The 21,243-nt window shown below is 42.2% G+C and overlaps 1 protein-coding gene across 9 annotated transcripts in view; it reads left to right on the top strand.

Annotated features, from left to right (window-relative positions):
* Nucleotides 1–21,243, top strand: part of PTPRT (protein tyrosine phosphatase receptor type T) — a 1,323,147-nt gene that overhangs the window by 1,265,230 nt on the left and 36,674 nt on the right. For all 9 annotated transcript variants that reach the window (XM_020998700.2, XM_020998699.2, XM_020998698.2 and 6 more), the window contains 4 exons: nt 2,142–2,296; nt 6,456–6,591; nt 17,061–17,210; nt 18,040–18,213. In XM_020998700.2, coding sequence (XP_020854359.1) covers nt 2,142–2,296; nt 6,456–6,591; nt 17,061–17,210; nt 18,040–18,213 — 615 coding nt within the window. The remainder of the gene's footprint in view (nt 1–2,141; nt 2,297–6,455; nt 6,592–17,060; nt 17,211–18,039; nt 18,214–21,243) is intronic.

The following is a 21,243-nucleotide window of genomic DNA, read 5'->3' as shown; positions in this document are numbered from 1 at the left end:
GAAACCCTAAATGGGGTCATAAAGTGTCTGCAACAACTGAACAACAATGTTAACTTGGGCTGCATGAAGTCTGTGAGGACCCTAAAGCAGAGGTTGTTAACCTGGGATTCGTGAACTTGGTTTTTTTTTCTTCAATAATTTGAAAATTTATATTTCATTATAATTATTTTCTTTTATGATCCTGTATGTTTTATTTGTGCACTTAAAAACATTTTTCAGAGAGGGGGTCCATAGGTTTTGCAAAACTGCCAATGGGGTCAGTCCATGGCACGCGCACACACACACGCTTAAGAAGCGGTGGGCTAACACAAGGGGAATGACAGACCAGCTATTCTCTGCCCTCATCAGGCCCAATATTCACTCCTGGGCACCACACTGTGGGAAGAGCATTGACAAGCTAATATGCATCCAGATAAGGGTGATAGGGAGGGAAAGGACTGGAAACCATGTCAAAGCAGGAGCAGTTAAAGAAAATGGAAATGCTTAGCCTACAAAAGAGTAGAATTGGGGAGAACCTGATTGCTGTAAACAAAAGGCCCGTCACATAGAAGAAAAAAGTTAGCCTTTCTATGTGTGGGCCCAGAGAGCATTGGGTAGAAGCTGCAGAAAGGAAGATTTTGACTCAATGGAAGGAAAATCTTTATAACCATTAAAGCTGTCCAGCAGCAGAATGGGCTGCCTTGGGAGCAGCGAGTTCTCCATCACGGAAGGTCTTTAAGGGAAAGTCAGACAACCGCATGTCAAAGATACCAAAGAGTAGATTCTCACTCTAGGTAGAGATTGGAATCGATGTCTTTTAAGGTCCTTTCCAAACTTGAGGTTTCTGGGATTCTGGGAGTTGATCTGGGGCTGAAAATTCCCATTCTGAGGGTGGTTGCAGACTCAGGCAGATGGCTGAGGATTTTAAAGTCCTTCCTTGCTAGTGCTTTATTATTTGCAGGTCTCAGAAAAATCATTAGATGTTTTGAATCTTGTCATTTTTCTTTTTGTTGTTGTTCTAATGATTTTGACATATATTTTATTTTTCTTTTTTCAATTTCATTTTATTTTTAGCTCTAATACTTTTCCTCTCACTTTCCCCTCCCCCACTGTAAAAAGCAAGAAAAACAAAACCCATTACAAATATGTATAATCAAGCAAAACTAATTCCTGCGTTAACTATGTCCAAAAACATACATATATGTGCATGTATATATATATATATATATATATGTGTGTGTGTGTGTGTGTATGTGTGTGTTGTTCCTCTTTAATTGTTTTGTGTTTACTTGCATGTTTTTAATGTTTATTAATATTTATACATGTTTTTCCCCAATAGAAGATTAACTCCTAGAATATACATGGCAAAAATAGGCACCTATATGCTTATAGGATGGAAGGATGAATGGATGAATTAGAGAATGCCAGAATTTGGAATCAAGTGATCTGAGCTTGAATCCTGCCTTTTATGTTCTGTTATATTAACTGCTTTTATGTTCTTGGACAAGTCACTTAAACTTTCATTCTGCCTCAGTTTCATCCTTTATAAATTAGAGATAGTACTGGCTGTATATAAATCTGGCCATTTAGTAAGGCTGTAGTAAAGGAAGCATTTTGTAAACTCTAAAGTTCTACATAAATGTGGACAACTATAATAACAATTAGTATTACAGCTTCTGAAGTAGTGGTTAGTTCATCCCGGGAAGATACTCCCTAAGAAAACATGAAGTGAGACAGCTAGGTGGTGCAGTGAATAGAGTGCCAGGCCTGGAGTCAGGAAGACCTGAGTTCAAATCTGGCTTCATATACTTACTAACTGTGTGACCCTGGGCAAGTCACTTCTGTCTGCCTCAGTTTCCTCATCTGTCAAATGGGAGTACTGTTAGCACCTACCTCCCAGGGTTGTTGTGAGGCTTAAATGAAATAATTATAAAGTGCTTAGCACAGTGCCTGACACATAGTGCTATATAAATGTCCATTGTTTTATCATCATTGTTATTAATTTTATTGTTATTATTGTCATTTTTTAGAGTCAGCTCTGACCTGACCAATGGATTTTCCATCACAGTCTCTTAGCAGGAGCAGCTAGAAGGGGGAAGGGAGGGAGCAATGATGTGTCTTGTGGTGAATGAAAGAAGACGCAGGTTGTGTTTTCTCCTCAGAAAGGCTACCATGAGATCCGTGAAATCCGGCTGTTCCATTTCACCAGCTGGCCTGACCATGGGGTTCCGTGCTATGCCACAGGTCTACTGGGCTTTGTCCGGCAGGTGAAATTCCTCAACCCTCCTGAGGCAGGGCCCATAGTGGTCCACTGCAGGTATGTACTAAGGCAGCTGACTGGCTTCTCGCCTGTCTTCCTTGTCCCCCTTTCCACTGATTAAGAAGCAGCTAGCTAGCATGGTAGATAGAGCTCTGGGCCTGGAGTCAGGAAGACCCAAGATCAAATCTGGCCTCAGACATTTTCTAGCACTGTTAACATCTGCCTGCCTCCGTTTCCTCATCTGTAAAATGGGGATAATAGTACCTACCTCCCAGGGTTGTTGTGATGATCTAATGAGATGATGTCAGTAAAGTGCTTAGCACAGCACCTGGCATACAAGAAGCTCTTAATAAATGCTTGTTTCCTTCCCTTTACTTTCCTTCTCTCTTCAGAGAATATTGACTAAACTGGGTGTCAGAAGTACCAGCCCTGCCACTACCTAGCTCTGCGACCTTGAGCAAGTCACCTCCTCTTTCTAGGTTTGAATTTCCTCTCTTTAAATGAGGAGATTGGACTAGATGATCTACATATAATAATATCCCTCCAGCACTAACTTTCCACAAGCTCTTCTGTACTGGGGTTAGACTATGGAGTCCAGGTCCCTTCCAACTCTCAAGTACTATGATGCTATAGTATACCTGCTTTTCTTCTGTTCTCCTTTCAGGGAGATCACATAGAAAAGACATAGCAAGCCTTCCCTTAAGAAAGAGATTGGCAGTATGGGTTCCACAGACCCCTGAGGGTCCACTGAAAGATTTCACAGAGTCTGTGAATTTGAAAGGGGAAAAAAAATGCATCTTTATTTCACTAGCCTTGGGTTTCTTTTGTAATCCTTTATATTTCATTTTATACATTCAAAAATTTTATTGAGGGGGCAGCTAGGTGGCACAGTGAATAGAGCACTGGTCCTGGAGTCAGGAGGACCTGAGTTCAAATCTGGTCTCAGACATTTACTAGCTGTGTGACTCTGGGCAAGTCACTTAACCCCAATAGCCCCCCAAAAATTTATTCTGAGAAGTCCATAAATTTCACCAGACTGTCAAAGGCATTCATGACTCCCACAAAGGCTAAGAACCCCTACCTTAAGCCAATTTTGGGAGTTATAAGTGATGTTTTCTTGGCATCTTCTTAGCTTGATATATGTTGGGCCATTTGGTCACTAGAAGATCAAAATGTAACCCTAAAGCGTAAACTCCTCAGTTATAATTTACTTATCTTGCTCCTTACTTCCCCCCGCCCTGTGTTCTGCAATCTAGTGACATCAGCCTTCTAGCTGTTCCTCACATGGAGATTCCATCTCCCATCATTCTCACTGGTTGTCCCTCATGCCTCTGTCCCTCCTTGTTTCTGTTTCCTGGCTCACTGCAAGTCTCAGATAAAGTTCTGCCTTCTGCAAGAAGCTTTTCCAAGTCTTCCTTAATCTTAGTGCTTTCTCTCTAAGACTTTCCCCAATTGATCCTGTATATTTCTTATTTGTGCACACTTGTTTGCATATCATCTCCCCTCTTATATCTGGAACTCCTTGAGAGTCCAGATTGTCTTTTGCCTTTCTTTGTATCCCCATAATTTATTATTTGCCTGGCACATAGGTAGGTACTTAATAGATGATGTTGATTGTGCTTCAAAATGATCTGGTTACAATCTGAAAACCTGAGAACTACCCCTATAGAGACTAAAATATCTCAGCATTTCCCAAGTTATGTCCACACCAGTCAAGGGAAGAGGAGAAGAGTTATTGGACCAATCCAAAGTTATAGTTATTTCTTCTATACTATACCTTCTCTTTGTACAAAACTAGATCAGATAAATTAGGATAATACCTAACATAGCACTTCCTTCCCTGCGTATAGTTTCTTGGAAGAGGGGACAGAGAGAATTTTAAGGACACATGTTCAGGCCCCTAATCTAGGGGTTCATGATTCATACTCAGCTGGTTCTTTAAACAACCTAGGCTGGATCACCTGATGCTTCCTGTTCCTCATAGCTAAATGGAGGCACTTAGAACTCAGGGTTCTCTGTCCTCCCATGGTGACATCTCAGGTACTAAATCAAGGATGTGCTGGGGCCAGCTCATACCAGCTCTGAAGCTGATTGTTCAACTTTCAGTGTAAGCTTTTACACTTCAAAAATTAGCAAATGCTATAAATCAGAGCTTGAGTTAGCATTTTGTTGACTGTCTAGACTTAAGAAAGTAGTAGAGAAAACGTGGATAGTGCAGATTAAACTTAAAAGTATGTCAGGAATACATGGTTTTCAGAGAGCTGGTGTTAAACATTTTCCAGCACCCGCTAGACTAAGCCCACCAGGGGTTTCATGGAAAGTAATCAAACTCATAAAAGAATAATAAATGACAGTTTTCCCAGGATGATGCAGACAAGCGTGTCCATGGGCAAATTTGCACAACTTCCCTGATTTATCTTGGCAAAGATACTACAGGAAAAGGACAAATCAAGATCACACCACCAGCTCCAGAATGAATTTCCCAATGATTTTTATAGGTCAATTTGGCTGACTTTAATGGGAAAGGCACACTTGATGCAGACATGCAACTACTTCCAAATACGTGCTTAGATATTCAAGCTTTCTTGGTCCCAGTATGCTAGAGAGTGTGTGTACAATATGTGTTGGACCTGGAGACTGAAGACCTGAGTTTGAATTCTGGCCACAGAACTTCCTAATTTTGTGACCTTGGGAAAATCCTTACCTTCTCTGAACATTCATTTCTTCATCTCTCAGGGTTGTGAAGAAAAATCTCTTGGCAAATTTTGAAGTGTCACATAAATCACCTCTATTATTTGTACTTATTGACTCAACCAATTCCAGGTGCCTGGTTTGTTTGCTTGTTTGTTTTTTGTTTTTTTTGCATCTCTCAAAATCTGTACATCTGTAATGGGGACTATTAACTACATGTGTCATTAACGAAGACTTTGTTTGAGATAGAATTTTTCCTTCTGCCTTTTTAAAAGATGTGGATAGTAATACTAACATTCCCCTTCACATAGCTTTGAAGATGTTACCTCAGCCGCCACACCATATTTTTCAGGTCTAAGTAAACAGTTGTAGAGTGTTTTGAGGAGACTCATGGGAAGAACCAGATGGTTCTTCCTCCCTGGTAGGTAAGCTACAAGTCAGTGAGCCCCCATGGGAGGGTGGGCTTCCCATATTGCGGAAGAGACAGACCCAATCCCACTCATTTCCAACAATGAAGTTTCACAGCAAATGAAAAATATATTTTCTGTATGTTGGCTTTTGACAAAACTCTATTGATTCAAGATCATTGAAATGTCCCCATTGGGCAGTATTTCTGGATTTTTATACTCCTTGGCTTTATGACCAGCTTATATTTCTTCTCTTTTCTTTACCCATCCTTTCTGTGTTTATTTCATTTTCTCACTGTAGACACCAGCTGTTTTCCTAAGAGAAGCAAGTGATATGTGGACCAAAATTTAGCTAACATGAAAATATACTTAACCTTCTCCCCTGTTGTCCAGATGTCTTTCATATTTATAAGCACATTTACTTGTAGGAAATGGGTTCCTTGTATCCATGGTTCAGTACAATTAACTCATCAACATAATGATCTTTAAAATCACACTTAGGTCTGAGAAGTCCCTAATGTGGGCAGTAGGGTCTCATTTAGACTCTTGACATTTTGTGTTTAGCACTCATTTGACATGTATACTGAGTGTCAAAAAGACTAGGTTAAACTTATCTCGTTTCTGGCTAAGCATCTTGGCTAAGATTCTCTGACCATTTAGCATTTGCATTTTCCTGATAGAAAATGAGGTGTACTTTTTCAAGGCCACTAACAAACAATGGAAGGGATGGGGGCCAAAGTCTGGCTACCACGCAATCCCTTCCTCTAGATGACATTCCCTTCTTTCATCAAACATGACAGGCTTTTATTCCATCCTTCTCTGTCCACATCCATCCCTCATTCTTTCTCCCCTCTTTCTCTACTGTTCTTTCTCTCTTCTCTCTTTCCATCTTTCTCTCCATTTTTCTCCTACTTGAATACCACACAAGTAGTTCTGCAATTGTGCTACTGTAGCCAGAAGGCTCAGTGTGCAATTAATTCATCAATGAGCATTTACTAAATGCCTATGAGACCAGACACTATGCCAGGCACTAGAGATATGAAGATTCAAATGACCCTGCCCTCAAGGAGCTTGTGTTCTGTAATGTCTAGTAATACCAAATGCATCTTTTCTTCCAGCGCTGGAGCAGGGAGGACAGGTTGTTTCATCGCCATTGATATCATGCTTGACATGGCAGAAAATGAAGGTGTGGTGGACATATTCAATTGTGTGCGAGAGCTCCGATCCCAAAGGGTCAATCTAGTGCAAACAGAGGTAAGTGGTCCCTACTGGAGGTGAAAAATCTAGATGTGTAGTTCATTCTTAGTCTCTGGCCAAGAAATTCCCAGAATGGGGTAAAATCAACATTCAGAAATGTTGTTTCTTCCAAAAAATTGAAGAATCTTTCTGAACTCACTGGGAGCAGGCAGCCTGTTGTAGCCAGGATTGAGAGTCAGGAGACCCAGGATCTGGTCCCAACTAGGTTACTCATACATAGTGTATCCTTATACAAGCCATATACCTTTCTGAGCCTCAGTTTCTGTTCCTGTAAATGAGATGCCCAAATGGCCTAGAAGGGTAGAAACCCACTCAATCTAGGGAAGCTTAATGATGTTGACTAAACTATTGGAGCAACTAGGTGATACAGTAGTTAGAGCCCAGGGCCTGGAATCAGGAAAGCCTGAATTCAAATCCTGCCTCAGATACAGTATTGATGGCCCTAGGCCTGTCACTTAACCCCTCTGTGCCTCAGTTTCCTTATCTGTAATTTGGGGATAAGAATGGTTTGTTGTGAGAGTCACATGAGAATATATGTCAAGTGCTTTGCAGACTTTGAAATGCTATATGTTTGCTGTTATAATTTACTGAAGGAATCCTGGGGTTGGGTTCCATAAGCATAGCTCAATGGAACCACACGAGGTGTACCCCATCTCACCTCTCACCAAGAGGGCAAGAGAATATAACCAATCCATCCCTGGGATACCTCAAAACAAGGTCCCCACCAAAGGTAAGCTTCGCCTACGAACAATAGCACATAGTGGAAAAGTACTACCCTGCTGGCAAAGCAGAAAGGAATACAGTTTCCCAGAGTGCCTCACTCATTTCTAAGGAGAAGTTTAGTTTTGGGAGAAATCTCATTTGCCTTCCCAATATCTCTCCCATCTATATCCTCTTCTCTGTTCCCACTGCTACTTCTCATGGTGCAGGTCTTGTTACCTCTTAACTTATCAGCTACGATATTTTCCTAGGTGATGTCTTAGCCCATCTTGTCTCCCTTCTCTGTTCCATCTAATACACATTGACAAATTAGTTTTTCCAAAGTAATTTAAGGCAAAGTGGTACAGAAGAAAGCATACTGAATTAAGAGACAGAGGGCTTGGGCCTAAATCCCAGCTCTACCACTTACTACCTGCATGATCTTGGGCAAGTCATGACCCCTCTGGGACTCAGTTTCCTCAGCTGTAAAAACAGCAGGTTGGACTAGATGAGATCCAGTGTCCTTTCATCTCTAGAGTTATGATTCTCTGATCCTGGGGTGTTAAAAGTGTGAACTACTAATTTATGATGTTATGCCTCTTCATCCAAAGATCTCGGTAGCTCTTCGTGAAGATTGTATTCAATAACTTCCCAGCAGCAACATCTGGTGAATCACTGATTAGTTACAGTGGTCGAGACAATGCCGAGCTATCAATCAGAGTAAACCAAGTCTATTTAATGCCAACAAGGGGATGTACAGTAGAAGTAGATGTGATGAAAACTTAGGGGGTCTGGAGTCCAAATAGGAAAAGGGTCCCCAAGATGAGCTCAGCATAAGAAAATGCTTTTTCTCTGGAGCCTTTTTGTACCATGAGTGATAGAGTGTCAGCTAAGTTGACTTCTCCAGATCAGTGAGAAGGTGATGATAAAGCATCACACTCCCTTGACCTCTAATTTTCATGGCAAAGTTAAAAAGTCTTGGCAGGGACACATAATTACATTGTAGAGTAGATAAAGCACTGTGAGAGCAGAATTCAGACTGGATGGTCTTGCTTTGACTCTGTTGGTGTATGAATGCTTGCAGCCCTTGGACATGCACCAGCTTTTCCAATATGTATTGCCAGGGAAGTACAATGTGAGAGGTCATCTCATCCATCACTGCTTTTGTCTTCACTCTAGACTTCTCCCACCCATTCCCAGGCAGGACCAGGCTGAGCACCTCAACTCATCAGAATGCTGTTCCCATAAATGTTAGCACATCAACCCTTCTTTGTCTCTCAAAATCTGCCTTAGACAGGGCCACCCAGGTTAGGGCCCTGAAACATGAAATTCAATGCTGGCCCTAACTGAAGGAGTTCTCAGTTCCACCCCAAACCATTAGGAAACATATTGAGGAGAAAAATTTCCTTATGCTACAATCCACTTGGAGACTCGTCAGGATCCTATCCTTCTGAGCCAGTTTTAAGAAAATTCATTATGGATCAGAATAGGTAGTAGGAGAATAACAAGTCTGGCATAGTGAAAGGAGAACTGGATATAAAATCAGACAACCTGAGTTTGAATCTCCATCTTCCTTTTTAACAGTTAAATAACCTTTGAAGTCATTTCACTTCTCTGGGGCTCAGTTTCTTCAACTTTAAAATGATGGGATAAGATTGAAACCAATGTCCCCAAAGGTCCAGTCCTACTCCATTGTTTTGTTGTCGTTCAGTTGTTGCAGTCATATCCAACTCTTCACAACCCCATTTGGGACAAAGATACTCAACTGGCTTGCCATTCCTTTCTCCAGCTAATTTTTACAGGTAAGGAACTAAGGCAGACAAAGTTAAGTGACATACCCAGGGTCACACAACTAGTGAGACCAGATCTGAACTCATGTCTTCCCGAGTCCAGTCCTGGTGCTCTATCCACTGCACTCCTTAGAGTCCTACTCCACCACCTATTAACTTATGTTTCCGTAATACTTCAAGGTTTGCAAAATTCCTGCAGGCTAAGTAATTCAAGTATGAATAAATCTATGTTGTATCTGAGGAACAGAAAGGGAGTATGGTGTAGGAGATGGAGGGCTGGCTTTGAAGTTAGGAAAACATGAACTTTGGTTCAAACTCCTCCTCCAAAGATATACCCCTTTTCCCGTCAGAGGCGAGCAGCAGGAATGGGATGGGGTTTGGGGGAGGATACAATCCAAGGCCACACCAGGGAGAACCTTACCAGGAGTTCAACTTTTGTGGGGACAAAGCTACTTGAACTTCCTATATAGTTTTAATTTTAAAATAAAAAAAGTATTGATAATTTTTGTTTTTACATCACTTGCATTTCCCAGTGTAGACTCCTTTGCGTCCTCCTCACACAGAGCTATCTCTTATAAGATGGAGTTTAAAAAAAGAGGAAGAAAAAGGTTGAAAAAGTCTGAAGTTCTATTCCGTCCTCCACATCCACAATCCCACACCTTTGCAAAGAAACGTTCAGAGGCATCTTCTCATGTCTCTTCTTTGGGACCACTCTTGGTCATCGTAATTTCACAGCACTCGCTTTTGATTTATTATGTTGTTGCCATTTATGTTGTCACAGCTATTGTATATTGCTTTCCTTGGTTCTCTTTTGCTTCACTTTGTATGATCAGGTCACGTAAATCCTTCCATGCCTCACTGCATTCGTCATGTTCATCTTATAATTTTATAACATTCACATACCATAATTTCCTATCCATTCCTCGTTCGATGGGCATCTACTTTGTTTCCACTTCTTTGCTACTACAAAAAGTACTGGTATAAGTATTTTTTACAGCATAAGGGGCCTTCCTTTTTGTCGTTGACCTCTTTGAGGTATATGTCTAATGGTGGAATATCTGGGTCAGAGGGTATGGACTCATTCACTTCACATAATTGCAAACTGCCTTACTGAACAGCTGAACCAATTCACAGATCCACCAACAACGCATTAGTGTGCTGTTCTTCCTGCTCCTCTTCCAATAGTGGCTATTATCTTTTATCATCTTTGTCAATTTCCTGAGGGATAGGTAAAATCTCAGGATTGTATTTGTTTGCATTTCTCTTATTCTCCATGATTTGAAGAATTCTTTCATATCTTGTTTGTAATTCTTTTGAGAATTGTTTCTTCTTATCTTTTGAGACGTGCTTACTATTCTCAATAATTATTCATGCTAACTAGATGCAAAGCTCAAGTGTTTCTAGGCTACTGGACTACAAATACTATCTGTGCTCTCTAAATTTCAGGACCTAAGGGCAAAGCCATATTTCACCCTGCCATATCTAACTTTCTGCTGGCCTCTGACAGATTTCAGCCGTTTGACCTTGGGAAAATAATTTAACTTTCAAGAGTCCTAGGCAATGCTATAAGACAGTTATAGAGGCCTTACCTATCTGCATTAGTGGATAGAATTCTATGAAAGTAATTCATGGCAATCATAGATCTAGATACCACTTCGAGAGAGAGAGAGAGAGAGAGAGACAGAGACAGAGAGAGAAAGAGAGAGACAGAGAGAGAGAGAGAGAGCGCTTGTGAGCGCTCTGAGAAAATGAAGGTATGATTTTTCCTAGATCATATACCTCACAAGTGCCAGAAGTATAATTTGAACTCAGGTATCCTGACACTAACTCTAACACATTAACCATTGTATCACACTGCCTTTAAGCATCCCAAAGTCATACAGTCAGTGAGTGGGAGAGCTGGAATAAAGATCTCTACAGATTTCACAGAACTTTAAATAAATAACGTAACTACTTTTCCTGGCCCTCACAGCCTTGCCTCAGTCTGAATTTAGCCTGAAAAAGTCAGTGTCTGCAATATTTGTATGGGCTTTAATAGGTAGTGAATAGAATTCTTGCCTTTAGGTTGAGCCACTCAAGATAGTATTGATTTGGTTTTACTTTAAGAAAAGAAAAATTAAGTTGCCGGAGAGGCTGGTTAAGACCTAAACTGTGTTTACACAAACACTATGTAGTCTGGATTTTTTAGCTATTATAAGTAACTGAGTTCTCAAGGGTGGATCAGATTGGTTAAGTAGTAGATCAATTAGTTTAGGATGATTGAAAACTGCTATCTGCTCATTTCATCCATCTATTTCTTTTTCTTGTCCTTCTAACTATACTTAGAGATAGACATGGATGTCAGACACACATACAGCCTTCCCTGAGCACAGGAAAAGGGGTGTCTGGAGACAGCAAGCTGCCACCATGACTTTGTCTGGACCCTTCCTCTTCAGCAGCATGTCATCCTCATCTTCATCTCCTTTGTTATCACAGTCATCCTCACTCATTTACATAGAGTTTGATGGTCATTAAGTACTTTCCAAAAACTCGAAGCATGCTGTTGTTCAGTTATTTTCAGTCATGTCTGACTCTCTTCAACCCCATTTGGGGTTTTCTTGGCAAAGATACTGGAGTGGTTTTCCATTTCCTTCTCTAGCTCATTTTACACATAAGGAAACTGAGGTAAACAGGGTTAAGTGGCTTGCCCAGGGTCACACAGCTAGTAAGTGTCTTGAGGCCAAATTAGAACTCAGGAAGATGAGTCTTCCTGACTCCAGGCCCAGGGCTCTATCCTCTGTACCACCTAGTATTGTCATTCCTATTTCACTAATGAGAAAACTGAGGTTTTAAGAGTAAAAGTGATTTGCCCAAGGTCATGGAGCTAATTAATACAAAGAATCAAAAAAATCACAACTTGTGTGAGATAGAGAGAATCTCAGAGGACATCTAGACCTATTGGTACCTGAACAAGAATTCTCTCAATGTCTCCAACGAGCAGTCATCCCACCTGTGTTCAAAGACCTCCAAGGAGTGTCCTTGCTCTCCCCAGCCCAGTAATCTGTGATCTCTTTGCATTTTCCCCTATTAAATACAGCCTGGTTTGATTTGGCCTGTTAACATAGCCTGTCAAAATCTTTGTGGAAACGGACAGCTAAACTTTGAATCATCTGCAGATTTGACCAGCCTCTGGTCTCACCTTCATGTAGGCCAGCAATTGGCAGGTACAGTAGTAAAGCAGGGCCACTGTTCAAAGATCCCCGGGGCCTCAGAGATCCATTGGAGACCTCCCACCCAGTAGATATGAGCCATTAAGGACCTCTCTCTGGGTCCTCTCATTCAGCCAGATTTCAGGCCGCCTAACTGTGGTGTCCTCTAGCCTACATCTTCACAACTTGTCAACAAGCAGAGGAGAGACTTTGCTGAATGCTTTGCTATAATCTAAGTATGCTATGTCTACAGCTTCCCCCAATCTACCAGTCTAATTATCCTGTCAAAAAAGGAAATGAGGTTAGTCTGGCATGACCTGCTCTTGATGAAGCCATGCTGGTTTTTAGTGATCACTGCTTCCCTTTCTGAAAGCTCATATATCATCTCCTTAATAATGTGTTCTAGAATTGTACCAGGAATACAAGTCAAGTTCACTGGTCTTGAGGTTTTGGTTTTTGTTTTTAATTTTCCTTCTTCCCTTTTTGGATGAATTGAGACAACATTTGTCCTTCTCCAGGTCAGCACAGCCTTTCAGGAGCCAAACCCACCAGTGATTTCTAAACAAGCTAGAGTGCAAACCCGTGTCTCCTGCCAGATGGTCTTGTGTGCCTAGGACTGTGCTCTACCTATGGCACCATTTTCCTGTTTACATTTGTCACAAGACCAAAGGATTTAGAGAGAATTTTTTTCTTTATGTCCCTAGCACCTGGCACAATGAGGCCACCTATACATATGGAAACTGTGGAGCTAAGCAGCCCCCGCCAAGTTCAGTGCCAGAGCTGAGGCTTGAACCCAAGTCTCCTGTCTTCTACTCTAGTGTGCTTTTGGATCTATCATGTTCCTACAGATGCTTCCGTTCTTTCATTAGAAAAGTTTTATTATGCATCTTTAAAAATATCCCTGTTACTTCCTGATGTAACCATCCTTTCCCTTCTCACCCAGCAGAAGCATCTCTTTGAGCAAATACGTGCAGTTAAACAAAACAAATCGTCATGTGGCCACAGCTGCAAACAAAGGCCTCATTCCTCACCTGAAGTTCACCACTTTGCTGCTGAGGGATGGGAGGCCTGGTTTATCATCAGTCCTCTAAAGTCATGACTTGGTTGCCACATTGATGTTAATCAAAAGTCCTTCAGTGTTGTTTTTCTTTGCAGTATTTCAATCATCATTCAGATTGTTTTCCTAGCTCTACTTAATGTCACTCAGCTTCAGTAGATACAAGCCTTCCCAAGTTTCTTTGAATATTTTATATTCTTACTTATCATGACACAGTAACATTATATGCTTTTCATATACAGCCATTCATTCCCCAATCATTGGGAACCCTCTTTGCTCCCAATTTTTCTTCATGTGTTTCTCATCCTGTTCCTAGAATTAGTTTAGTCTTAATCAATTAATTGTTTGGTATTAAAGTCATCTCTGTATGTTTCCCCTTCCTGCCTGCCTGGACCTCTCCCCCAGCATACATAGCCAGCATTTAGATGGACAAAGAGAGAGTTGTCTGAACCCAGACAACACTCTAGAACTCTACTAGGAAGAGCAGACAAGCAGAGAATTAAGTATCATACCTGGGACCAGATGGGGAGTGAGGCAATGTAAGGGGCAACAGAGAGAAAATCTGAGGGCTTCTATCACTATCATAAGATCAGAAATTTATTGACCTAGAGCCAGAAAGAATCTTAGAGACCCTTTAGTCCAACCCCCTCATTTTACATATGAGAAAAACAAGGTAGAAGAAGGTTAACTGACTTTAGTGCTCGGGGTCATATATTAAAACACTAAAGACTGGATTTGAACCCAGGTCCTCTGACTCCAGAGCTATTGCCATGTTTCACATGACCATGCACCTCTGAATCCAGGATTGTATAATGATGATCTTATGTCAAAGGTCTGTTTAGGTCAGTATCATTCTCCAAGTCAGGGAACATTTGTTTCTTTCTCCTTATGTGCCCATGAAGGCCTTCCCACAATAAAGAAGGCAGAGGATCCTCCCTCTCCCTCCTCTATAAGTTCACCATGGCATAGGGTCAGTCCTGCAGATCAGTAACCCTAATATCTAATACCACCCCACCACCCCCCAGGAGGGAATAGTGATCACTCTTTAAGGTAGTTGGGTAACCCAATCTAGACTCACAGGAGGCTAGAAAGCCAATGCATTAAGTGAGAATATGTCTTACCCGAGACCTGAGGCTAATCATCTTGACATGGATCTTTCTCCGGGTATGTGGATTCATTAAAACGACCCAATAACAAATCTGAAAGTGGGGAACATACAGAATTTGAGCAAAAGGAGGTAGGCAGTCTAAGGAATGTTCCTATGAAAAATAATTGTGGCTCACATTCCTATAGTCCTTTAAGGTTTACAAATCACTTCATACACCAAAGAATTAACATATCTGTATATTAAAAATGGAGAAACTGAGGTCAGAGCACATGTCCCTCTGGAATGTTGTGCTGTCTTCTGGGTATTGCATCTTAGAAAGGGCATAGATGAGCAAGAGGAGAGTAACCAGAATTGAGAGAACTAGAGACCATACCATAGGAGGATAGAAACTAGTGATATTTACCCTAGAGAAAAGCAGACTTGGGGAGGAAAGATAATATAACTGTCTATAATAAGCATTTGAGGGGCTTTCTATGGAAGAAATATAAAGGGGCAGCCGTGTAGTTTGGAAAGAATATTGGATCTGGACTGAAATTCACTAAGCTGCTATGGGCCTCAGTTTACACATCTGTGAAATGTGAAGGGTGGACTACATGGCCAGCCTCTGAGGTGCCCTCAGCTCTGGGTCTATTACACTGCTCCATTTGTTCTTCTTAGCTCCAGGAGACAGAAATAAGGTAGAAGGAAGTGGCCGAGAAATACATTTGTTCTCAGTGTCAGGAAAAGGTAACAAGAAATGAGGATCACAGATTTAGACCCATTAAAGACCTCAGAGACCACTGAGGCCAACCCCTCCATTTTATAGACAAGGAAGGAAAGGGAGGCCCAGGGTGACTCAATTAGTTAATTGCCTGAGGTAAGATTTGAACCCAGTGCCCTACCTACTGCATTAGATCTGCCCCCAAAGTGTAATGAGTTACCTTAGGATAAGATGGGCTCCATTTGCTCTAGAGATCTTAAAGCAAAGGCTGTATGATCACTTGTCAGGGATGTTATAGAAGTTATTCCTGTTCAGGTAAGGGTCAGACTAGATGGCCCCTGAGATCCCTTCTGTTCCAAGAGTTAAGTTACTTTCCTAGGAAAGGAAGGAAAGAAACATTTCTGAAATACCTCTGTGTGCTAGGCCCTGTGATAAGCACATTACATGTATTATCTCATTTGATAACCCTGGGAGCAGCCTTGGAAGACAGGTGCTATTATTATTCCCATTTTACAGTTGAGGAAACTGAGGAAGGCAAAAGTTAGGTGACCTGCTCAGGGTCACACTGCTAGTGTCCGAGGCTTGATTTGAACTTGGATCTTTCTGACTCCAGACTCAGATCTCTATCTAGTGCACCACCTAGCTACCTCCAGGGTCACACAGCCCGTCAGCATCAGAGCAAAGACTTGAGCCCAGATCTCCTGACTTAGTTCCAGTATGTTTTCCACTTTCTCATGCTGTCTCATGAGACAGTTTCCCTACTCTGCTCTAGGAATATTTCTGCTTACAGAGCCAGGACTGTGGACACTGTATAAGAATACCCCTTTTCCCTGAGCAGTGCTTGGAATGCAACAGTTCCTTAACCTGCAGCCTTTCTTTTTTTTCTACATTGCATGCAAATTTCCCATGCGTTCCATCTCAGCCCTGTATCATCCTCCCAGCATTTCCCCCAAGTGTATGCCACCTAAGATTGTGGGAACCTGGATCTAGAGCCAGAAGGGGCCTCAGAAGCCATGTAGACCTGCCCTCTCATTGTAGAGATGAGGAAACTTGGGTCCACATAGACCCATATGGGCAGGATCTTAACCCAAATCCCCTGACTTCTAATCCAGCGCTCTTTCTGGTTCACCATGCTCCCTCCCCAGTCACACGCCATAAAAATGGCAAATTAGCCATTTAATATGTACATCTTGATTTCTCTTGGGAGCTCAGTAAGTTTCTATCAACAAGAAAGGTCCTTACATCACAAAGGGATAGCTTTGGAGAGTGAGAAGTGCACATCAAACCTCATATATTCATAGAATTAGGAGGACTCTTGGAAGCCATCTGGTCCACCCTGTCACCCAGGCTCCCCTCTCCAACATTTGACAGGTGGTCACAGCTGCATGAGATAAATCTGGGCAAAGAGCTAAGAGCGCCTGTGTTCATTACTCATATTAGGGAGAGAAACCCATCGTTATTAGTTTTATAAATGTTTTCTGTCAATACATGTTTCCAATCTCAATGGCTTTTGAGTCGTAATTGAGCCAAAGCACAATGAAAAGATAGATGGTGTAAACCATTCATGTCACTGATGATAAACTGTGTGTGAGAAGTGTGGTGTATGGAGCAAGAGACTTGAAGTCAGATAACCTGGGCTCAAATCCTGGTCTGCTTATTGTTGTCTGTGTTGTGGCTTCTGTTCTCTGGGCCTCAGTTTCTTCATCTATAAAATAAGGAAGTTGGATTAGCAGATGATCTCTAAAAACCCTTCTAATTCAATATCCCAGTAACCGTGGACTATGATGTGCATTTTCCGTTTTGGCCCATATGCTTACTTAAGCCAATCTCACCTACATGGCAAGAGTGCCTTTCCACTTGTGTTTTATTGGGTTAGGTCATGAGGAGCTGCTTCACATGTCCTATCTTTCCTTGGGCTTGGCAGGAGCAGTATGTGTTTGTCCATGATGCCATCTTGGAGGCCTGCCTTTGTGGCAACACAGCCATACCCGTGTGTGAGTTCCGGTCTATATACTATAACATCAGCAGACTGGACCCACAGACCAATTCCAGCCAAATAAAAGATGAATTTCAGGTAAGAGCAGATGTTGTTTTGTGCGCCAACCATGGGACAAATTAATTTAGCCATGTGTATTTGGGTCAGCACATATATGTCTCCCTACCCAACAAGGAGCCAGGGTGCAGACTCCTCGTGCATTACGGGCTGCTCTTTGCTATAAATGTAATAATATCACGTTATCAGATTTCATGAGAACTAATTCTCCTGAGAACTCACCTCGAAGTCTGAGATCCTGGAAAAGATGCGTTCCGGAGCCAATAAGCAACAACAGATATCCCAAGGAGGGCTAGCTAAGTAAGATCCAGGCTCTTATCCATGAGCAGGGAAGAACCACCGACAAATCCATCTGTTATAGTTATGTGACCTTCCTGTTTTCAAACATAATCCTTCATGTGTTATAACTAAGGAATTGCCTAGATGGAAACCAAGATCAGTCAGTATTTTTTGTATAATTGGGCTTGTAGTTGAAGCATAGGGTCTGTTGGTGCTAACAGATGATTAATTTTTTAATAGAATATGTACAGGACCTAGGCAGATTACAGGGAAACACTCTGCCTCATTTCCAGCGCATGGGAAGGTGGGGGAGGGGAAGAGGTTTGCAAACATTAACCTGATCGGGGTGGTCTTTGATAGTAAAAGGAAGAGAGGAGAAAACCCCAGGCAGGAGGCAGCAGACTTCCTTAAGGAAAAGGAAGAGCTAGTATGAGCACAGCCACAGAAGGGAGGAGAGCCCATGATGGATCCCATCCTGTTGGGCTTCCTACGTTTGTTATATCAGTTAGCTGGTCACCTTGCTCAGTCTGGCTGCAGTTCCTCAACATTTTCTATGATCGTCCCCCCACAGACCCTCAATATTGTGACACCCCGTGTCCGGCCTGAGGACTGCAGTATTGGGCTCCTGCCGAGAAATCACGACAAGAACCGAAGCATGGAGGTCCTGCCTCTTGACCGCTGCCTCCCCTTCCTTATCTCTGTGGATGGAGAATCAAGCAATTACATCAATGCAGCATTAATGGATGTAAGCAGATTTCTGGCTAATCCCCATTGCTCTCCTTCCTGCAGGCTGGATGAGCTAAGCCAGGTAGTAGGGGCCAGCAGTGGAACCCTGGTCATCCTGGATAACATCTGTGAACTGACTCTTCTCCTCTGTCTCCTGAAGAGGTCAGGCAGCTTGGCCTACATCTGTGAAAGGTTACCTTTTCTGTAGGGAAACCCCCCTACTTCTAAATCCTCCCTCCATGATGGTGTGGACAAGACCCGAGGCTCTTACTGGTCGTGTCAGTGGAGTCCAAGTTTGGGTAGATCCCATCAAGTTTTATAAATGGACCTATTGGTAAACGTGTGGCTATCATCTCAGCCTAGCTAAGATCAGAGAGATTCATCACTAGAGTTAGCCTTTAGGTCATGAATTTTTTTGCCTACAGACACGCACAAAGACGTGGTTTCTAGAGAAACCACAGAGAGGTTGCTATTAGTATCAAAGGAGGGACTGCCCAAACCCATTGAAAACACAGGTCTTTTAAATATTAAAGCAGGGAATGGTCTGGACAGCTCATAATCCCTTTGATTCTAGGCCTAAACTGCTTCTGCTCATTGGCGCCTCAGTTGTGGGGTCCTGGCTTTTTCCCATCCCTGGCACTTGCATTCTTAGGAAACATGCTTTTAACATCTCAGAACTGGCATTTTGGTTTTTTCTAAGTTTGATATCATAGAAAGAGCCCCTAGAATAGCAGTAGGAAAGAGCTAATGTTCACACTGCCACCTTCTTCAGGAAGCCTTTCCCAGTCCCCCTTAAGCTAAGCACCTTCCATCTGAGGTTATTTCCAGTATATTCAGGAATATAGCTTATTTGTACATAGTTGTTTGCCTGCTGCCTCCCCCTATTAAATTGTGAACTCCTTAGGGGCAGAGTGTTTTTTTTCTTCTTTATGTGAACCTCCAGCTCTTTTCATATTGCCTGGCACATAGTAGGTGCTTAATAAATGCTTGCTGACTTGACTTACCACTAATTTACTGTGTGACCCTAGCCAATTCACTTGCCTCTCACTGGGCCTCAATTCCCTCCTCTGTGAAATGGGAATCTCATCTCTCCCCTGCCTCCCTCACAGGGCTGCAATAATGACAGAATGGGTGGAAACGTGCTTCCATAAATCCTAGCAGGTTAAGAGCAAGGAATTACTTCTCTAAGCATCAGCCCTTTCTCTTGGGAGTTTCATTGCCAGGGGCTAGACAGAGCCTCATCCTGAGTTGTTGTCCAAGCTCTGATCAGCCTCAGCTTAATATTCCAAACCTTTCTTCTAACGCACTCCCAGCCACCTCCTTGGCAGACTACCCTGAGCTGTGCCTTACCAGTAATCAGGAAGACATTTGTCACCAATACTACATGAATCCAAGTGAATCATGAGTTTTGGCCGCAGCTAGACATTTTTTCTCCCTGCTTTCCTATGGCCATTGGCCAGTTCATGGATGGTTATATCTATATGGTTGCATAACATCAGCCATAGGTTCATAGATTTCAAGATGAAAAGAGACTTTTAAGGTTACTTCATCAACCCTTTCATTTAATATTTGAGGAAAGTGAGATCCAGAGAGGTAGAGGGATCTTCCTGAGGTCCCAAAGATAGCAAAAAGAACTGAACCAGGATTGGAACTCTCATTCTCTTGACTCCAAATCCAGAGGGTTTTTTTCCCCCACTCTATTAGTGTTCTTTCTAGCACACATCGTACATCTGGATGTTTGGTAAACATCTGGATTAAGGCTGCATCTCACAATATCCGCGTAGATGTTTGGTAATCAGAGCTGAACATGTGTGTGTGTGTGTGTGTGTGTGTGTGTGTGTGTGTGTGTGTGTGTGTGTGTGTGTGTGTTACTGGGGCTGAGCTTACGTTTTCTGAGGAAGCACTTACCTCGAATCCTGTTTCTTTTCTGCACACCAACCTTACATCCTCCCCTACAGTCCCAATACATTTACCCTACACATCTTTGTCTCCAGTCAAACTGTACATTGAAAGTCTGTCTTGCTGGCCCTTTTATCTGTTATTCAGGAGCTTTATGAGACTTCCTGAGGTCAGATGAGGACCATAGGCTAGGCTGATGCTAATTGTATTCATTTTGCCCACAGGGCATTTCTCTGGTTTGCCTGTCATCAGGGTCTTTTCCTTTCTTTCTTAAAGAGGGGGAGCAAAAAATTTCTTATCTATATTCCAGCTTAGTGTGTGCATTATCTGGTAACCATAGCAGCTTTCCTCCTGGCAGAAAAATATGAAGTCCTCTGGGTTAATTTTTAATGTTTCTCCTGGTAAAGGATGATGTTATCCCTAGAATAGATTGCTGGCTGGTTCCTAAAAGCCAGCCAGAGCACAAGTCTCGAACATATTTGTAGATAAGGTCTGTCAGATATGCCAGGCTATTAGAACATTTATCATGGGAGGAAGGGAGAGGACCAGGGCTCACGTACCCTGTATCCGGGAGCTGCTCTGGAACTCAAGGCCTGCGGGAGAGTAATAGTTCTACTGCATTGGCCAGGTTGAGTGCAGGGCCCCTTATCCAGCCCAGGGCCTCAGGTCTGCCACTGAAATGTGACCCAGGGACACTCAATGCCTCTTCAGCAGCTTCTCCCACAGGAGGTTTCTCCTGAGAAAGCAAAGTGAGGGCTTTTCTAACACATTAGCAAATTGTCGATGTGGTCCAGGGTTTACTTGCTCTCAGATGCCCAATCAGCCCTTTCATGAGCATAAGAGTGGAGGGAGCTCGATCTGGGAGTTAAAGTTTCAAATCTGCCACTCATTCACTGCATGACCTTGGGCAGGTCACTTCTTCCCTTAGGCCTCTGTTTTCTTCTCAGTAAAATGAGGGGCTTCCTTTAAGTGATCTTTCAGGTCCCTTCTACCTCTAACTTCCCAAGTACTCACTTGGGAGCCCTGCTCTTCCAAGTTACCTCTTCTGCATCCTAATGCTTTCCTATCTTGTCATTCCTTTAAAGCATAAATTCTTAACCTGAGGTCCATGAACTTTTAAAAAATATTTTGTTAAATATATTTCAGTATA

Source organism: Phascolarctos cinereus, unplaced genomic scaffold, assembly GCF_003287225.1.
Source record: "Phascolarctos cinereus isolate Bilbo 61053 unplaced genomic scaffold, phaCin_HiC Scaffold_2;HRSCAF=192, whole genome shotgun sequence".
Lineage (NCBI taxonomy): Eukaryota > Metazoa > Chordata > Mammalia > Diprotodontia > Phascolarctidae > Phascolarctos > Phascolarctos cinereus.
The sequence above is the reverse complement of the archived record's forward strand: the minus strand, read 5'-3'. Positions and strand labels throughout refer to the sequence as shown.